Source organism: Oncorhynchus masou, chromosome 9, assembly GCF_036934945.1.
Source record: "Oncorhynchus masou masou isolate Uvic2021 chromosome 9, UVic_Omas_1.1, whole genome shotgun sequence".
Lineage (NCBI taxonomy): Eukaryota > Metazoa > Chordata > Actinopteri > Salmoniformes > Salmonidae > Oncorhynchus > Oncorhynchus masou.
The window spans coordinates 34,002,842-34,020,494 of record NC_088220.1 but is presented as its reverse complement, the minus strand read 5'-3'; the positions used below and the strand labels follow the sequence as shown (position 1 = coordinate 34,020,494).

The following is a 17,653-nucleotide window of genomic DNA, read 5'->3' as shown; positions in this document are numbered from 1 at the left end:
ATGCCTTAAGCATGGAAGTCAACAACATTGAAGAGACCATTACATTTGTATTGGGAATGTACTGTATTTATTGCAAAAGGGATTACTTCACATTGTATTACTCATATAATGCAGTATACTTTACCTGATGACTCACCAATAATTTATTTCCTTTGCTCTATCAATCGCTACATACATTAAGTCTGAAACTAACATCCTAGAAGTCATTTGAGGGACTTCAAAATGAGGGGCGTGGCGCAAAACAAATGAGTCAGCGATCGGGTGGTCTCTAATAAACGTAGCCAGAGTATCAAAGTTGATCATGTCTTCATGTAGGCTGGCTCTGGCCTAACCTAATGTAGCAGGTGTAAAAGAAACACCTGAAACAAGATCCCCTACGTACTGGTCTTGAGAAGAAAATAAAAAAACTGTCGGGGGAGGTTCCCTTCTGAACTGTTCAACCAATCCAGTAAATGTGGAGGGAGGAGTTAAAATGAAGTGTCACCTGGTTAACGTCCAAAAGTAGAAGCCATGTCACAGGCTCTTTCCACCCCCACCCCCCCCAAAAAAGGAACATCTGATTGTTGGGGACTCGGCAGAGGCTAGATCTGGCCCAACCCATTGCGGTTTCTGGGACCAATCAGAACGGTTAGAATGTGTTCGCATTGTGGGGGGATCCAGACTCATCGTCGAGAAGAAACATCAGTTGATCGGAAGGATGTGGATAGGTAGCCAGGCAACAGTATGCAAGGACTAGATTCCACTTTTTTACCTTCACATTATGCATGACATAACTATATAGTATGCAAAAAGAAATGGAAATGTATATTTTATACTAACACATTTGCTCAGAGAAAGAGATTGTTTAACATATAAAACATCTCAAAAAGACAGGGATCAAAATGATTGGATCCCCTGTTTTAAATACCCCAGCTAGGACAACAACACTGAGCCTTCTTCTAAAATGTTTTATGAGATTGAAGAACACATTGGGAAGGGATCTTAGACCATTCCTCCATACAGAATCTTTCCAGATCCTTGATATCCATTTGTAATATCTCCAAATGTCAACCCATCCCTTATGGGATTGACACATAAACAAACATTATGGTAATTAAATGATTATTCTTCTTCTGGTTTTCTCTGCAATGCGCATTGCATAAAGAGTAAAAATAAAACATTGGGAGGCAGGCTAGCCTAGTGGTTAGGGCGTTGGACTAGTAACTGGAAGGTTGCAAGTTCAAATCCCCGAGCTGACAAGGTACAAATCTGTCGTTCTGCCCCTGAACAGGCAATTAACCCACTGTTCCTAGGCCGTCATTGAAAATAAGAATTTGTTCTTAACTGACTTGCCTAGTTAAATAAAGGTAAAAATAAAATAAAAACATCTGTGCTTATGGACTGCACTGTGGTGGTTCTTTAATGTTATGGGACTATATTGCTTCCACTGGTCCTTGGGCCCTTGTAAAAGTCAACGGCATCATGAACTTTACCCTGTACCGGGATATTTTAGCCCAAAAACCTGGTTACCTCTGCCAGGAGGCTGACACTTGGCCGCAAGTGGATCTTACAGCAAGACAATAACCGCAAGCACACATCAAAATCCACTCAGAAATGGGTTATTGACCACAAAATCAACATCAAGTCTCCAGACTTGAACCCCATTGAAAACCTGCGGTTTGAATTGAAGAGGGCAGTCCATAAGTGCAGGTGAAGGATTTTTACTAGGCCTAATCAACAACAAACAAAAAAATAAAACATTCGGAAGAACCTTAAACTGCTACCATAGGCCTAAACAACACAGCCATAAGAGCAGAGCAGGCCGGGGCTCAGGGTTGGAATATCCACTGCAGTGTGTAATGCAGTCTAGTTGTATTTACACCATCCCAGCAGCTATCTTAGAAATAGAACTTTGCTCTGTGCTTCTCCCAGCATGCACTTCGTAGCCTATAGTCTATGGATCGTTTGATTGAGACCACACTAAATAGCCTACAGGAACACTTGATATTACTCACTCAGCAGAGAATCAGAGATGAGGGGCGGCATCGGACACACCGATATATAGACTTACAAGCAACTCATTCTAAAACACTGAGAAATACAGGCATTTCATCAATTACAAATAACAACAAAATCTCCCCAGGACTAAAAATACTAAACACTCCTCTGGACTGAAATTTTAAAAGCCCCATTTTCCTCCAGGTACCCATTATGTAAATCGGGATCCATCCCTAAAACAAATACAAAAATGTTGCATAAATTTATTTCAGTCTTTTTTGCTCATCTTTATCAAGGCATCCAAAAATTCCAGACCCCACCATAACATTACATTACCACACAACACCCAGTGTTGTCATTGCTCATCCTCCTGTTCCTTCATTTGCTGTAAAGACCCATGCTTTCTGCCTATGTGATCATCCAGGTACTTGCGACGGGTGAAGCAGCTACCGCACAACTTACACTTGTGTGGCTTTTCTCCCGTGTGCGTACGTCGGTGCGCGTTGAGAATACTGGTCTGGGTGAAGCTCTTAGCACAGTGCTCACACTTGTATGGCCTCTCCCCAGTGTGCATTCTCATGTGGATGTTGAGGTACTTAGGGTTGACAAAACTCTTGTTGCACTCCGTGCACTTTGTCTTCTCTTGCTCTGCCATATCTGGCCCCTCACTACCCGACACGTGCAGCTTCAGATGCATCCGCAGGTACTCCGGCCGATTGAAGGCCATGGCGCAGTGTTCGCAGCTGAATGGTTTCTCTCCAGTGTGAATCATCTTGTGGCGGTCCAGGTGGGACTTCTGGATAAAATGTTTCCCGCACACATTGCACAGGTGTGGCCTCTTTTCCTTGTCCGTGTGGGAGTACATGTGGCGTTTGAGGTATGTGAGGTGGGTAAACGGTTGGTCACACTCATTGCATATGAAGTCCTTGGTCCCCTTGTGGTGAACCTGCATGTTGTGAATCTTCAGGGTGGTTTTGCTGCCGTAGTCTTTGCCACACTCTTCACAGTGGTAAGGCTTCTCCCCTGTGTGACGCTGAAGGTGCCTACTCAGTGCAGCCCTGTTAGGCAGGACCTTTTCACAGAAACTGCAAATATGAAGTGTTTTCACCCTTATCCTTTTCTCTACAGGTGGTGTGAATCTTATTCTTGGTGCCTTCAAACCCACGGCACCTTGCTTTTTGCCTTTCTTTTTCATGGTGACGTTTTCAGAATCTGACTTCATTGTCTTCTTGCTCTTGGGTCCTCTCTTTCTCTTTGCAGGTAACACCTCGTGTTCAGTCTCCTTCTCTGAATGGTCAGAACAGTGCCACTCCTCTTCACTTAAGTCTTTAGACTCAGTTTGGGAGCCTTGGTCACTCTCCTCACTTAGGTCCTTAGGCCGAGTCTTGGCATCTTGGTCACGCTCTTCTTCATGGAAGTCCTTAGGCCAGGTCTTGGAAATATGTTTGCCTGATTCAGCATCACTCTCTGTGTCGCTGGCCTCCATGGGAGGACTCTTGGATCTCTTCTTTTTAGATTTCTTAGACCTCCTCTGTCTTTTTCTGAGGGTCGTGTCTTCAGCGTGTTCTTCCGTCTTGAAGTGGGCACTTTCAACTTCCACCACGTCTTCAGAGGGAGTCCTGGTTCTTACCTTTTTAGACTCGCTACATTTTCTGCTAGGGGTAGTTTCTTCAGCCTGTTCTCCCAATTCATAATGATCACTTTCAGCTTTGTCCTCTCCACGAGGCATAGTTTTTTTGGGGGGGCTGCGCTGCTTCCTCCTCTTAGAAGCAGAGGCCACTTCAGTCTCCTCCTCCACAACGTCCTCCACCTCAGGCTCAGACACTGTATTATATTTTTTAGTCTCCTCCTCCACAACGTCCTCCACCTCAGGCTCAGACACTGTATTATATGTTTCAGTCTCCGCTTCAAATACATTGAAGTCACTACATTCCTTCCTCCTTTTTCTGGGGGAAGCCACCACAGTTTGTTCATCTGACAAATTGTCATTATCCTCCTCTTTGCAGCGAATATTGGTCCTTTTCTTTTTTGAGTTGCTATATTTACATTTTCTTTTTGTGCTCTCTTCTAGCTGTTCACCAGGCTCGGCCCCGGAACAGTCTCCACAATCCTTTGATGGAGACTTTGTTCTTGTCTTTTTGGAGCTGCTTATTCCGTTCCTCCTTTTCGGTGGGGAGGCCTCCTTGTCGCTCTCCTCCCCAGAACCAGACACGGGAGAAAAGCCCCTCTCTTGTTCTTTTAGAACACTAGAACGCGTCCTGGGACTTTGCCTCCGGGAGTTTCTCTGAGGAGTTCTCAGCTGCCTCTCTGAGCTTTGAGGAGTGGCCACCTCCGGCTGTTGTTCTTCATGATAGGCAACAGGTTCTGTGGGAAACAGAGGGGTGGTTTTAGATTTGTTTTTTAAACTTTATTTTTATAATTCCAAAGTTATAAAAAACAATATGAATGAAGGAATTACATTTTATTTTCATGTGTAATATCTCCAAATGTCAACCCATCCCTTATGGGATTGACACATAAACATTATGGTAATTAAATGATCATTCTTCTTCCTGTGTTCTCTGCAATGCGCATTGCATAAAGAGTAAAAAATAAAACATTTATATAAAGAAAATGTAAGGTAAAAATCAATACAAAATAGTAAATTACATCCCTAAGAGCAGTAAAATAATACATATACACACACACACACATATATATATATATATACACACACACACACACACACACACAGTGGGGAGAACAAGTATTTGATACACTGCTGATTTTACAGGTTTTCCTACGTACAAAGCATGTAGAGGTCTGTATTTTTTTAAATCATAGATACATAGATACTTCAACTGTGTAGAGATGGAATCTAAAACAAAAATCCAGAAAATCACATTGTATGATTTTTAAGTAATTAATTTGCATTTTGTTGCATGACATAAGTATTTGATCACCTACCAACCAGTAAGAATTCCGGCTCTGACAGACCTGTTAGTTTTTCTTTAAGAAGCCCTCCTGTTCTCCACTCATTCATTATCTGTATTAACAGCACCTGTTTGAACTCGTTACCTGTATAAAAGACACCTGTCCATACACTAAATCAAACAGACTCCAACCTCTCCACAATGGACAAGACTAGAGAGCTGTGTAAGGACATCAGGGATACAATTGTAGACCTGCACAAGGCTGGGATGGGCTACAGGACAATAGGCAAGCAGCTTGGTGAGAAGGCAACAACTGTTGGCGCAATTATTAGAAAATGGAAGAAGTTCAAGATGACGGTCAATCACCCTCGGTCTGGGGCTCCATGAAAGATCTCACCTCGTGGGGCATCAATGATCATGAGGAAGGTGAGGGATCAGCCCAGAACTACACGAAAGGACCTGGTCAATGACCTGAAGAGAGCTGAGACCACAGTCTCAAAGAAAAGCATTAGTAACACATTACGCCGTCATGGATTAAAATCCTGCAGCGCACGCAAGGTCCCCCTGCTCAAGCCAGCGCATGTCCAGGCCCGTCTGAAGTTTGCCAATGACCATCTAGATGATCCAAAGGAGGAATGGGAGAAGGTCATGTGGTCTGATGAGACAAAAATAGAGCTTTTTGGTCTAAACTCCACTTGCTGTGTTTGGAGGAAGAATAAGGATGAATACAACCCCAAGAACACCATCCCAACCGTGAACCGATGGAGGTGGAAACATCATTCTTTGGGGATGCTTTTCTGCAAAGGGGACAGGACGACTGCACCGTATTGAGGGGAGGATGGATGGGGCCATGTATCGCGAGATTTTGGCCAACAACCTCCTTCCCTCAGTAAGAGCATTGAAGATGGGTCGTGGCTGGGTCTTCCAGCATGACAACGACCTGAAACACACAGCCACTGTAAATAAGGAGTGGCTCCGTAAGAAGCATCTCAAGGTCCTGGAGTGGCCTCGCCAGTCTCCAGACCTGAACCCAATAGAACATCTTTGGAGGGAGCTGAAAGTCCGGCGACAGCCCCGAAACCTGAAGGATCTGGAGAAGGCCTGTATGGAGGAGTGGGCCAAAATCCCTGCTGCAGTGTCTGCAAACCTGGTCAAGAACTACAGGAAACGTATGATCTCTGTAATTGCAAACAAAGGTTTCTGTACCAAATATTAAGTTCTGCTTTTCTGATGTATCAAATACTTGTCATGCAATAAAATGCAAATTGATTACTTAAAAATCATACAATGTGATTTTCTGGATTTTTGTTTTAGATTCCGTCTCTCACAGTTGAAGTGTACCTATGATAAAAAATTACAGACCTCTACATGCTTTGTAAGTCGGAAAACCTGCAAAATCAGCAGTGTATCAAATACTTGTTCTCCCCACTGCACATATACTTTTGAAGTCAGAAGTGTACATACACTTAGGTTGGAGTCCTATATCGACATAACCTGAAAGGCTGCTCAGCAAGGACTGCTACAAATCCGCCATAAAAAAGCAAGACTACAGTTTGCAACTGCACATAGGGGCAAAGATCATACTTTTTGGAGAAATGTCCTCTGGTCTGATGAAACAAAAATAGAACTGACCATCGTTATGTTTGGAGGAAAAAGGGGGAAACTTGCAAGCCAAAGAACACCATTCCAACCGTGAAGCACGGGGGTAGAAGCATCATGTTGTGGGGGTGCTTTGCAGCAGGAGGGACTGGTGTACTTCACAAAAGTGATGGAATCACGAGGGAGGGAAATTATGTGGATGTATTGAAGCAACATCTTAAGACATCAGTCAGGACGTTAAAGCTTGGTTGCAAATGGGTCTTCCAAATGGACAATGACCCCAAGCATACTTCCAAAGTTGTGGCAAAATGGCTGAAAGACAACAAAGTCAAGGTATTGGAGTGGCCATCACAAAGCCCTGACCTCAATCTCATAGAAAATTTGTGGGCAGAACAGAAAAAGTGTGTGCGAGCAAGGAGGCCTTCAAACCTGACTCAGTTACACCAGCTGTCAGGAGGATTGGGACAAAATTCACCCAACTTATTGTGGGAAGCTTGTGGAAGGCTACCCAAAACGTTTGACCCAAGTTAAACAATTTAAAGGCAATGCTACCAAATACCAATTGAGTGTATGTAAACTTCTGACCCACTGGGAATGTCATGAAAGAAATAAAAGCTGAAATAAATCTCTCTCAACTATTATTCTGACATTTCACATTCTTAACTGACCTAAAACAGGGAATTGTTACGAGGATTAAATGTCAGAAATTGTGAAAAACTGAGTTAATGTATCAGGTAAACTCTGACTTTAACTGTACATAACACTGTATATATACACACATACATAATATATACAGATACATAAATACAGAAAACAAAAGAAACAGAAGTCACTTGAACCCAGTCTGGCACAAAGAGAATATTCATATGGGAGACAAACCTACACACAATCTATATCCACACATGCCATGAACCACATTGAAGACAAACATATTTGTATTATTTAATTACAGGTAGCCCTTTTTCTTTTATTCCAGGCTTCATTTAAATATTCTCGACGAAACAAAAATACACAATGGACAACAACAACAAAAACATTTCAATTTCTACTCATCGCTCAGCCACATAATGCCAGGATATATCTGGTGTGCTTCCTGGAATAAGAGCAAGTGTACATTGTGGTAGAAATGGCAATAGAGGACACAATGAGTTTCATTCTCTATTTCTTCCAGGTCACAATAGTTACATAGGGTTTCCTCTTCTATTTCACCACAATACCGACCGGTTTCAATACGCAGAGGCAATATCCCTGATCTTCCCTGTGCACATAGCGATCTCTTGCTTTTAGGTAGGTTATACATAATATATCTCTCACTCACGAATACACCCTTAATCAAACAAAAGGTTCTCAATTTGGGTTTTTGATTCATCTCCTCCGCCCATTATTTTTTCCATATTGCATCAACAGTTCTTTTTTAATCATATCTATGTCTCCCTTCATTTGGTTTTCGTACAGATGTTCACAGTCAGACTTGAAAAAGGTTGGACATTTCAGTTTCCCAGGCGCCGCCTAGATGCCATTTAAAAAAAACTTGACTAGCTATTCTGGCAGTTGGCATATCCAACAGTCTATTCCAAAGTATCACAATACAGAACCTTCCATCTCACCTCACTGGGTTCCCAGCCCATGTCCCCAGTTATTGCAAGTATAGGTGCAAACTTGTGGACACCGAAAAAGTAAGGTACTGCTCTGTTGTGGACATGTTCGTTTTTGAAACACCTCTTAGAACCCCACACTCCTAATGAATAGTCCAGAACAGGACACACACACACGTCTCATACAATTTGGAATATGTGGCATAACCAAAATCCTTGAGTGGTTTTGTTTTTTCCTACAACTCCCCCAAGAGCTCTACTTGCTGAGTCGGCTCGGGCTGATGTTCCGTATAGAGAGGTAATATGTTAATCAATAAAAACACCCAAATATTTAGAGTTGCTAGTAAACTCACCAATGTCTTCATCAAAACAAAACTGAAAAACACTTCTCTTAGTACCTGGTTTTCTAAAATGCCTTATCTGTGTTTTTGTCAACAAGTTGTAAAAAAAAAAAAAAAAAACATTTATCATTCTAAGATTATTTTTGGAACATCTATCAATACGGGATGTACAGAGTTATAGAAACATCGTGAATAATAGTTCTTGAAGATATGATTTAATATGAGTGTAAACTGCATGGTGGAGAGAGCATTACGCTGTCCTTTTGCAGCGTAGAGTAGAATAAAATACTAAATGTGTTGTATTTCTCATTAGGTTTTCCAAGGATAATTAAACAGAAACTGTTCCTAACAAGAATCCCCAATGAAGTTATGATGTATTAATTTAGGCCTTAGGACTCACTAAGGTTGACCAGATGTGTGTGCAGGGAATAGCCATATAGCCTATGCCTCTGTGCTGTTCTATCAGGTATTGTAAACTGGGTGGTTCAAGCCCTGAATGCTGATTGGCTGACACCAGTGGTATATTAGCCCTTATACCACTGGTATGACAAAACACGTATTCTTACAGCTCTAATTACGTTGGTAAACAGTTTATAATAGCAACAAGGCACCTCGGGGGTTTGTGGTATATGGCCAATATACCACGGTTAAGGGCTGTGTCCAGGCACTCCGCGTTGCGTCTGGCAGAAGAACAACCCTTTCGCCGTCGTATATTGGCCATATACCACCCACGCTCGGGCCTTACTGCTTAATTAGCTCAGTGTAAGCTTTAAAACCCTACTTGCAGTCATTGCCTTCTTGCCTGATGATTCTGCATTTGATGAAGCCAGCCAATAGCTAGCTTGTAACGTTAACATTTTATGGATACTTTAGCAAGCCACTTACTTATTTTCGATCTCCGTGTAGCAGATTTATTCGAAATAGTTTTTACAATATCGGTAAGGTATAATTTCATAAACTTCCACTCAATCTGCTCACTATCGCCCATTGTTGTCAACTAGCTACCAGGCTAGCTTCAAGACGTGAGGAAAGCAGGACATTTTTTTCAAAATAAAAGTCCCCCACGAAGTAGAAAAGTGTCAATAACCTGTATTTATTCATGATATATGAAAAATAATTGTCAAAACATTAACAATGATTCATATTTGTTTATATTTAAGTGACATTTGCATTAAATTGTGGGTTTAAAACATGTCCCAGTGTCAAATAAAGAACAACACATTTCTGCAAAAGAGCACATACAAATATTGCTCTGTACAGGAAAAACTATAGATCGTGTGTCCATAAAACCAGGGTCCAATCAACTCACTACAATCCCTAGAATACAAAACAGACGAGTTTGAACAAAAAGCTCGGTCATAAAAAATGTTGCTGGCCCCTCCATAGTCGCCAATGCAATTCACTGTAATGAAATACTGTACACATTGGACTGTAGAGAAAAAACTGAACTCCGAGTCTGAAATAAACGTTAGGGGGGAAGAGGATACTCAGTCAGGTCTCTACTAACTAGCTTTGGAGGGGGACTTTGTCACATAGACTGTTGCTGGCTTTTTACCCCACCCCTTCATAGCCTACAATGGAATTTACTGTATATGGAATGCATATTGGACTGTAGAGGGGAAAAAATGTACTACCTGTCTCAAATAGTAGGGTATTTTTTACCCTTATTTTACCAGGTAAGTTGACTGAGAACACATTCTCATCTACAGCAACGACCTGGGGAATAGTTAGAGGGGAGAGGAGGGGGGGTGAATGAGCAAATTGGAAGCTGGGGATGATTTGGTGTCCATGATGGTATGAGGGCCAGATTGGGAATTTAGCTGGGATGCCAGGGTTAACACCCCTACTCTTATGATAAGTGCCATGGGATCTTCAGTGAACACAGAGAGTCATGTCCCCCATTTAACATCCCATCCAAAAGACAGCACCCTACACAGGGCAATGTCCCCAATCGCTTCCCATGGGAATTGGGATATTTTTTTAGACCAGAGGAAAGAGTGCCTCTTACTGTCCGTCCAATACCACTTTCAGCAGCATCTGGTCTCCCATCCAGAGACCAACCCTGCTTAGCTTCAGAGGCAAGCCAGCCGTGGGATGCAAGGTTTTGGAGGGGAACTTTGTCATACAGACTGTTGCTGGCTTGTCCCCTCCATAGTCCCCAATGCAATACACTGTATTTGAAATACATATTGGACTGTAGACAGAACAAACTTTACTACCTGTCTCAAATAAACTGTTGTGGAAAATACTCAGTAGGTCTCTACCAACCAAATATAGTTTGTTTTGAATGGGGACTGTGCACTGGCGGAGGGGCCCATGAGCTTGTTTAGAATGACAGGAAATTAGCTTTCAAAATGCAAAAGTTTAGAATTGCAGGAAATTAGCTCAGGGATTGTTGAAAGTCAGGACAATCCTTGTCCGGCAGGGAAACTTTATTTTTATAGTTGAGAAAATAGATTTTGTGGCATTATTTCCGCTTAAAATGTACATTTAGGGGAATTTTATAAGGGAAAATATTTGTTTTGGGAATTTGCGCTACGCCACTGGGACTGTGTTGTACGGCCTACAATACACTGTATATGAAATACATATCGGACGGTAGAGAATGAACATTACTATCTGTCTCAAACTGGGGTGGGAAATACTAGATCTCTAGTAAGCAAATATGTTTATTTTTTGAGGTGGACTGTGTCATACGGTCTGTTGCTTGCTTTTCACTCTGCCCCCCGTGTAGCAACCAACGTAACACTATGCCCCCATTGTAAGCTGTTTGACCACAGTAAAAGTCCAGCAACACTTCCTATGACCTATCTTTTCTTCAAACTCATCTGTTTTCTATTCTAGGGACTAGTGAGTAGACTGGATCCTGGTTTCATTGACATATAATCAATAATATGTTCCTGTCTACTGTTATATTTTTACCGTATAGTGTCCAGGCACCCCACCTTAAGCTGTTTGACCACAGTAAAAATTCAGCAACACTTCCTATGACCTAGCTTCTGTTCAAACTCATCTGTTTTGTATTCTGTAGACTCTAGTGCGTAGACTGGATCCTGGTTTTATGGACACAGAATCAATCGTTTTCCCTGTACATTGCAATTTGTTTGTGCAATACAGCAAAAATACAGTGACTTTTCTCAAATATTAAATTATTTTAAAATTGCATGCTTGGACAATAGCACCAGTAAATTAACATGAAGTATAAAATCAAATAATGATTTTTTATTTTTTGAATTGTATATTTTTTACCAGTAGTATATTGTTATGTTCTTCACGTTCATTAACTTAAGGTCCAACCATTTCTCTATGTGCTCCAACGTATAATATTCTTTATCTTATAAAAAGTAGTAATTCTCTTTAGTTTACTTTTTTTTAAACGTTTTTTTGTACATCATTTTAAAATAATGAACTATGCAAATATACACTGCTCAAAAAAATAAAGGGAACACTTAAACAACACAATGTAACTTCTGTGAAATCAAACTGTCCACTTAGGAAGCAACACTGATTGACAATAAATGTCACATGCTGTTGTGCAAATGGAATAGACAACAGGTGGAAATTATAGGCAATTAGCAAGACATCCCCAATAAAGGAGTGGTTCTGCAGGTGGGGACCACAGACCACTCCTCAGTTCCTATGCTTCCTGGCTGATGTTTTGGTCACTTTTGAATGCTGGCGGTGCTTTCACTCTAGTGGTAGCATGAGATGGAGTCTACAACCCACACAAGTGGCTCAGGTAGTGCAGCTCATCCAGGATGGCACATCAATGCGAGCTGTAGCAAGAAGGTTTGCTGTGTCTGTCAGGGTAGGGTAGGGTCCAGAGCATAGGGTAGGGTCCAGAGCATGGAGGCGCTACCAGGAGACAGGCCAGTACATCAGGAGACGTGGAGGAGGCCGTAGGAGGGCAACAACCCAGCAGCAGGACCGCTACCTCCGCCTTTGTGCAAGGAGGAGAAGGAGGAGCACTGCCAGAACCCTGTAAAATGACCTCCAGCAGGCCACACATGTGCATGTGTCTGCTAAAATGGTCAGAAACAGACTTGTTTTTGTTTGAACAGATTCTTTCTCACTGATGAAGGATTAAGGCCATATGTTTCATAAGCCATATCGCAAGTGATGAGTATTGATGTTTCTAACCGTTAAAACACAGCGTCGGGATTGTAGCTCACATCAGGCAGTCATGGGTGAAGCTAATGGCTGAAAACTGTAGAGCGAAGGCAGAATGCTGCCTAGATTTTTGGAAAGCTAAATCAAGATGATTTGCAGCTACAGATTGTTACACCAGATAATGTGATTTAACCAAAGATGTGTGGTATCCATTACTGGGGAGTTACATGTTAGGTACGGTTTGATGTAGCACAGAGAATTTCCCACCAACCTTACTGTCTTTGTTCTCAATGTCCGTGTCTCGTTGCAGGTGGTGCGTTTTGAATTTAGAAAATGCTCTGTTATTAAAATAAATAAATGTTTTACTCCATGGAGTAATCCAACAATGTGGATGCCACCATGTGGTCTTTTTCCAATCTTCTCTCACTGATCGAGACAGGTCATCATGACATGCGACTCTTTGGGGTGGACCCACCGGTCTCATTCAATGAGAAAAGGTTTGAAATGGACAAGATGGCGGTGTACACATTGTTGGATGACTTCATTTCTAAACTCAAACGCACCACCTGCAACTGGACATGGATATTGTAGTAGATACATGTTTGGCCGAATAGAGAACGAAGATAGAAGATAGTACTGACAAATGAAGGTTGGTTGAAAATGATCTGTGCCACACCGAACAGTACCTAAACTGTTTATCAATTATTTACCATTATCCATCATTCCTGTGAATAAAATGTTTTTGTATTCAATGCACGTGCAGCAGTGATATTAATAAACATACTAAATTTCATACGAGCCCTATCAAAGTTTTAGTGTGCGTGTGTGTGTGTGTGCGTGTGTGTGTGTTGAAGCAAAGAGAGAGCGAGAGAGATAGAATAGAGCTCGCCGGCTTGTAGTCCTTAAAAAAGCTAAATTAGTTACCTCTGGTTCGCTCAGCTATTCCTACGGGGAAAATTAATGGAGAAAAAATAGGGTTTTGGGATAAATGCCGAAAATAAGATCTGAGGTTAACATTTTGTTCTATGGGATAATAGCAGTCAGTTAACATGACCTTTATGAATGATGAAGCTCTATTGTGCTTTTTTGATTGACATAAATGCCTCAAAATTCACAAAAAGGGTCATTAACTGATGACGATTATCTCATAAAACAAAATGTATAAGATCTCCTGAGCCTGTGTTTACCACAAACCTTGTTTTCGGTGTTTATCCAAAACCCCTCCAAATTCCTTTCCCCCATAGGCTTTGGCCAACGAGCCATGGCGAAGTTAGTGCCAACAAAAGGCGCCATTACTATTTCTCTCTATTGTGACTGTCTATGATCCTGTCTATCTGCATCATCAATTATCCCCATCCCATTCACAACATAGGAAATAAAGGAATATATAGTGGGGCAAAACAGTATTTAGTCAGCCACCAACTGTGCAAGTTCTCCCACTTAAAAAGATGAGAGAGGCCTGTAATTTTCATCATAGGTACATTTCAACTATGACAGACAAAATGAGGAAGAAAAATCCAGAAAATCACATTGTAGGATTTTTAATGAATTTATTTGCAAATTATTTTGGAAAAGAGCATCGACACATTTTATCTATAATTTCTCTTCATTATTTCTCTTCATATGACAACGATTAAAAAGGATTTGCCAGTAGATTGTCGACTTGATTCATGATGATGACTGCTAGCTACGAGTTTGAAAGTATGATGATAACATCAGTCCAATCAAAGCTACTGTAGATATAATGTTTTTTGATGTCATTTTATCTGTGGCCAATGACCTTGAGCCTTCTTGGATGGGCACTTCAAATGTAACTCTATGGCAGCACCCAAGGGGCTAGAATTTTAGAGCTCTACCCTGAGACTTGACTGTGACGTATTGTCCCCATGAGTGACAGAACACTGAGCCAATCACGGCGCAACGCTCCGTATTTTGCTGGCTTGCCCCGCCACCACAGAGAGCACTGAGCAAGGCTGAAACACCTGCATTTTTAGAGCTGCCTTTCTCAAGAAAACAAAAAAGAGACCATGTTTGTATGCATACTGATATTTTTTATTTAACAAGTCAGTTAAGAACAAATTCTTATTTACAATAACGGCCTACACCGGCCCAAAACAATGTGGGGTCGTCACTGGAGTTATCACAGTTATGTCATTCTAAACAGGATTCTCCTTGTTTTTTCTCCTTGTTTTCTCTCATTTAATCTTACTAGAGTACCGGCTGCATGTCATTCAATACATCCACTAATGCACGCTCATGTTTTTGGCATTCTAAATGGACCGGAATCCAAAAACAGAAACACTCATTCCTCACTCGGCACATTCTGGTTGAATCAACGTTGTTTCCACATAATTTCAATGAAATGACGTTGAACTAACGTGGAATAGACGTTGAATTGACGTCTGTGCCTATCATCAACCACCATAGTAGTCCTCTTTCTCTTCACCAACTCTGTGTCTGTTTTTGTCCTCTTCCCCTTTGTTTTTCTGCCTCTTTCTCTCTCCTTCCCATAATCTCTCTCTTTCCCACCTCTCTTAATGTCTCCCCCCCCCCCCTCTCTGTTTACCCTCTCTCAAGGTCCGTTTTTGGGGTGTCTCTGTGTGAGTGGACAGTCCCCTCAGGCCATGGCTTTGCCTGACACGCCTTTCACTCTAAGCATGGAGAGACACACCCACCAGGGAGTCCACACACACTGTCCCTTGTATGTGGGGGCATGCACTTGGTCGTTTTTGAATATGCTTGTCCTTATGTTTGTACAGTATGTTTGCATTTGTAGAAACGTGTCTGTGTGGGTTTGCCTCTGTACTGTATGTGTACATGCCAGATTTTGTGTAGGTGGCTATGAAGGTTGGTGGATGTGTGGGGGGGTACATGAGTGCAGTGTGCAAATTAGTGTTAGGGAAGGCTCAGCCCATTCGATTGAGACATGAGCTCCCCTTAATGCAACAAAAGTTCAACTTTGGGGGGCTCTAATTTAACCATTCTCCAATTTGTTTAAATTCCAATTTTGTACTGCTACAGCGGTAAATATTAAAATAAAACCTTATTTCAAATTAAACGATCACCCCCACCTCTGTCATGGTTTAAACGTGGTTCAGGTTCTTTCAACCACGTTCATCTCTCTGCTCAGCCTGCCTCACGGGCATGATACACTGGCACAGGTTGCCGCGTGGTGAAACACAGCATCCCATGGCTGACTATATACTTTTTTGCCCCACTGTACATACAGTGCCTTTTGCCACATTTCAGGCTTCAAACATAAATATATAAAACTGTATTTTTTTGTGAAGAATCAACAACAAGTGGGACACAATCATGAAGTGGAACGACATTTATTGGATATTTCAAACTTTTTTAACAAATCAAAAACTGAAAAATTGTGTGTGCAAAATTATTCAGCCCCCTTAAGTTAATACTTTGTAGCACCACCTTTTGCTGCGATTACAGCTGTAAGTCGCTTCGGGTATGTCTCTATCAGTTTTGCACATCGAGAGACTGAATTTTTTTCCCATTCCTCCTTGCAAAACAGCTCGAGCTCAGTGAGGTTGGATGGAGAGCATTTGTGAACAGCAGTTTTCAGTTCTTTCCACAGATTCTCGATTGGATTCAGGTCTGGACTTTGACTTGACCATTCTAACACCTGGATATGTTTATTTTTGAACCATTCCATTGTAGATTTTGCTTTATGTTTTGGATCATTGTCTTGTTGGAAGACAAATCTCCGTCCCAGTCTCAGGTCTTTTGCAGACTCTATCAGGTTTTCTTCCAGAATGGTCCTGTATTTGGCTCCATCCATCTTCCCATCAATTTTAACCATCTTCCCTGTCCCTGCTGAAGAAAAGCAGGCCCAAACCATGATGCTGCCACCACCATGTTTGACAGTGGGTATGGTGTGTTCAGGGTGATGAGCTGTGTTGCTTTTACGACAAACATAACGTTTTGCATTGTTGCCAAAAAGTTCAATTTTGGTTTCATCTGACCAGAGCACCTTCTTCCACATGTTTGGTGTGTCTCCCAGGTGGCTTGTGGCAAACTGTAAACAACACTTTTTATGGATATCTTTAAGAAATAGCTTTCTTCTTGCCACTCTTCCATAAAGGCCAGATTTGTGCAATATACGACTGATTGTTGTCCTATGGACAGAGTCTCCCACCTCAGCTGTAGATCTCTGCAGTTCATCCAGAGTGATTATGGGCCTCTTGGCTGCATCTCTGATCAGTCTTCTCCTTGTATGAGCTGAAAGTTTAGAGGGACGGCTAGGTCTTGGTAGATTTGCAGTGGTCTGATACTCCTTCCATTTCAATATTATCGCTTGCACAGTGCTCCTTGGGATGTTTAAAGCTTGGGAAATCTTTTTGTATCCAAATCCGGCTTTAAACTTCTTCACAACAGCATCTCGGACCTGCCTGGTGTGTTCCTTGTTCTTCATGATGCTCTCTGCGCTTTTAATGGACCTCTGAGACTATCACAGTGCAGGTGCATTTATACGGAGACTTGATTACACACAGGTGGATTGTATTTATCATCATTAGTCATTTAGGTCAACATTGGATCATTCAGAAATCCTCACTGAACTTCTGGAGAGAGTTTGCTGCACTGAAAGTTAAGGGGCTGAATAATTTTGCACGCCCAATTTTTCAGTTTTTGATTTGTTAAAAAAGTTTGAAATATCCAATAAATGTCGTTCCACTTCATGATTGTGTCCCACTTGTTGTTGATTCTTCACAAAAAATACAGTTTTATATCTTTATGTTTGAAGCCTGAAATGTGGCAAAAGGTCACAAAGTTCAAGAGGGCCGAATACTTTCGCAAGGCACTGTATTAGTTCAGAACCTCAGCTATCATAGCCAGTTGTATCAACGTCAAAACAGTCTCATTGAACCAGGCTGTGGGTGAGCACTGAAGATCTGGTGCATACCACTCGCACCTCTGCCTTAGGCTCAATACCCACATGCAGGCATAGAACGCACTGCACCCGCCCAGCGTCCTGGAGACACAGCTCGCAGCGCCGGCGCAGGATACCCTGGGCCGAAACGGCGTACTGGAGACCAAACACACTGGGCCGGTACAACACGCCCTGGCTGGATGCCCACTCTCACTTGGCACTTGCGGGGGGCTG

At 41.9% G+C, this 17,653-nt stretch overlaps 1 protein-coding gene across 1 annotated transcript; it reads right to left on the bottom strand.

Moving 5' to 3' along the window:
• Window positions 1-56: 56 nt before the first annotated feature.
• Window positions 57-9,442, bottom strand: LOC135545908 (zinc finger protein 37-like). Its single transcript, XM_064973884.1, has 2 exons — window positions 9,310-9,442; window positions 57-4,341 (listed from the first exon to the last, which is right to left on the bottom strand). Exons 1-2 carry the CDS (start codon window positions 9,410-9,412, stop codon window positions 2,333-2,335), a joined length of 2,112 nt encoding a protein of 703 aa, XP_064829956.1. The 5' UTR covers window positions 9,413-9,442; the 3' UTR covers window positions 57-2,332.
• Between the last annotated feature and the right edge of the window lie 8,211 nt (window positions 9,443-17,653).

Coding starts and splice junctions, on each gene's coding strand:
- LOC135545908 (XM_064973884.1), bottom strand. CDS start 9,412: ATGGGCGATAGTGAGCAGATTGAGTGGAAGTTTATGAAATTATACCTT. Junction 4,342..9,309: donor TACACGGAGATCGAAAATAA/GTAAGTGGCTTG, acceptor TGTTTCCCACAG/AACCTGTTGCCTATCATGAA.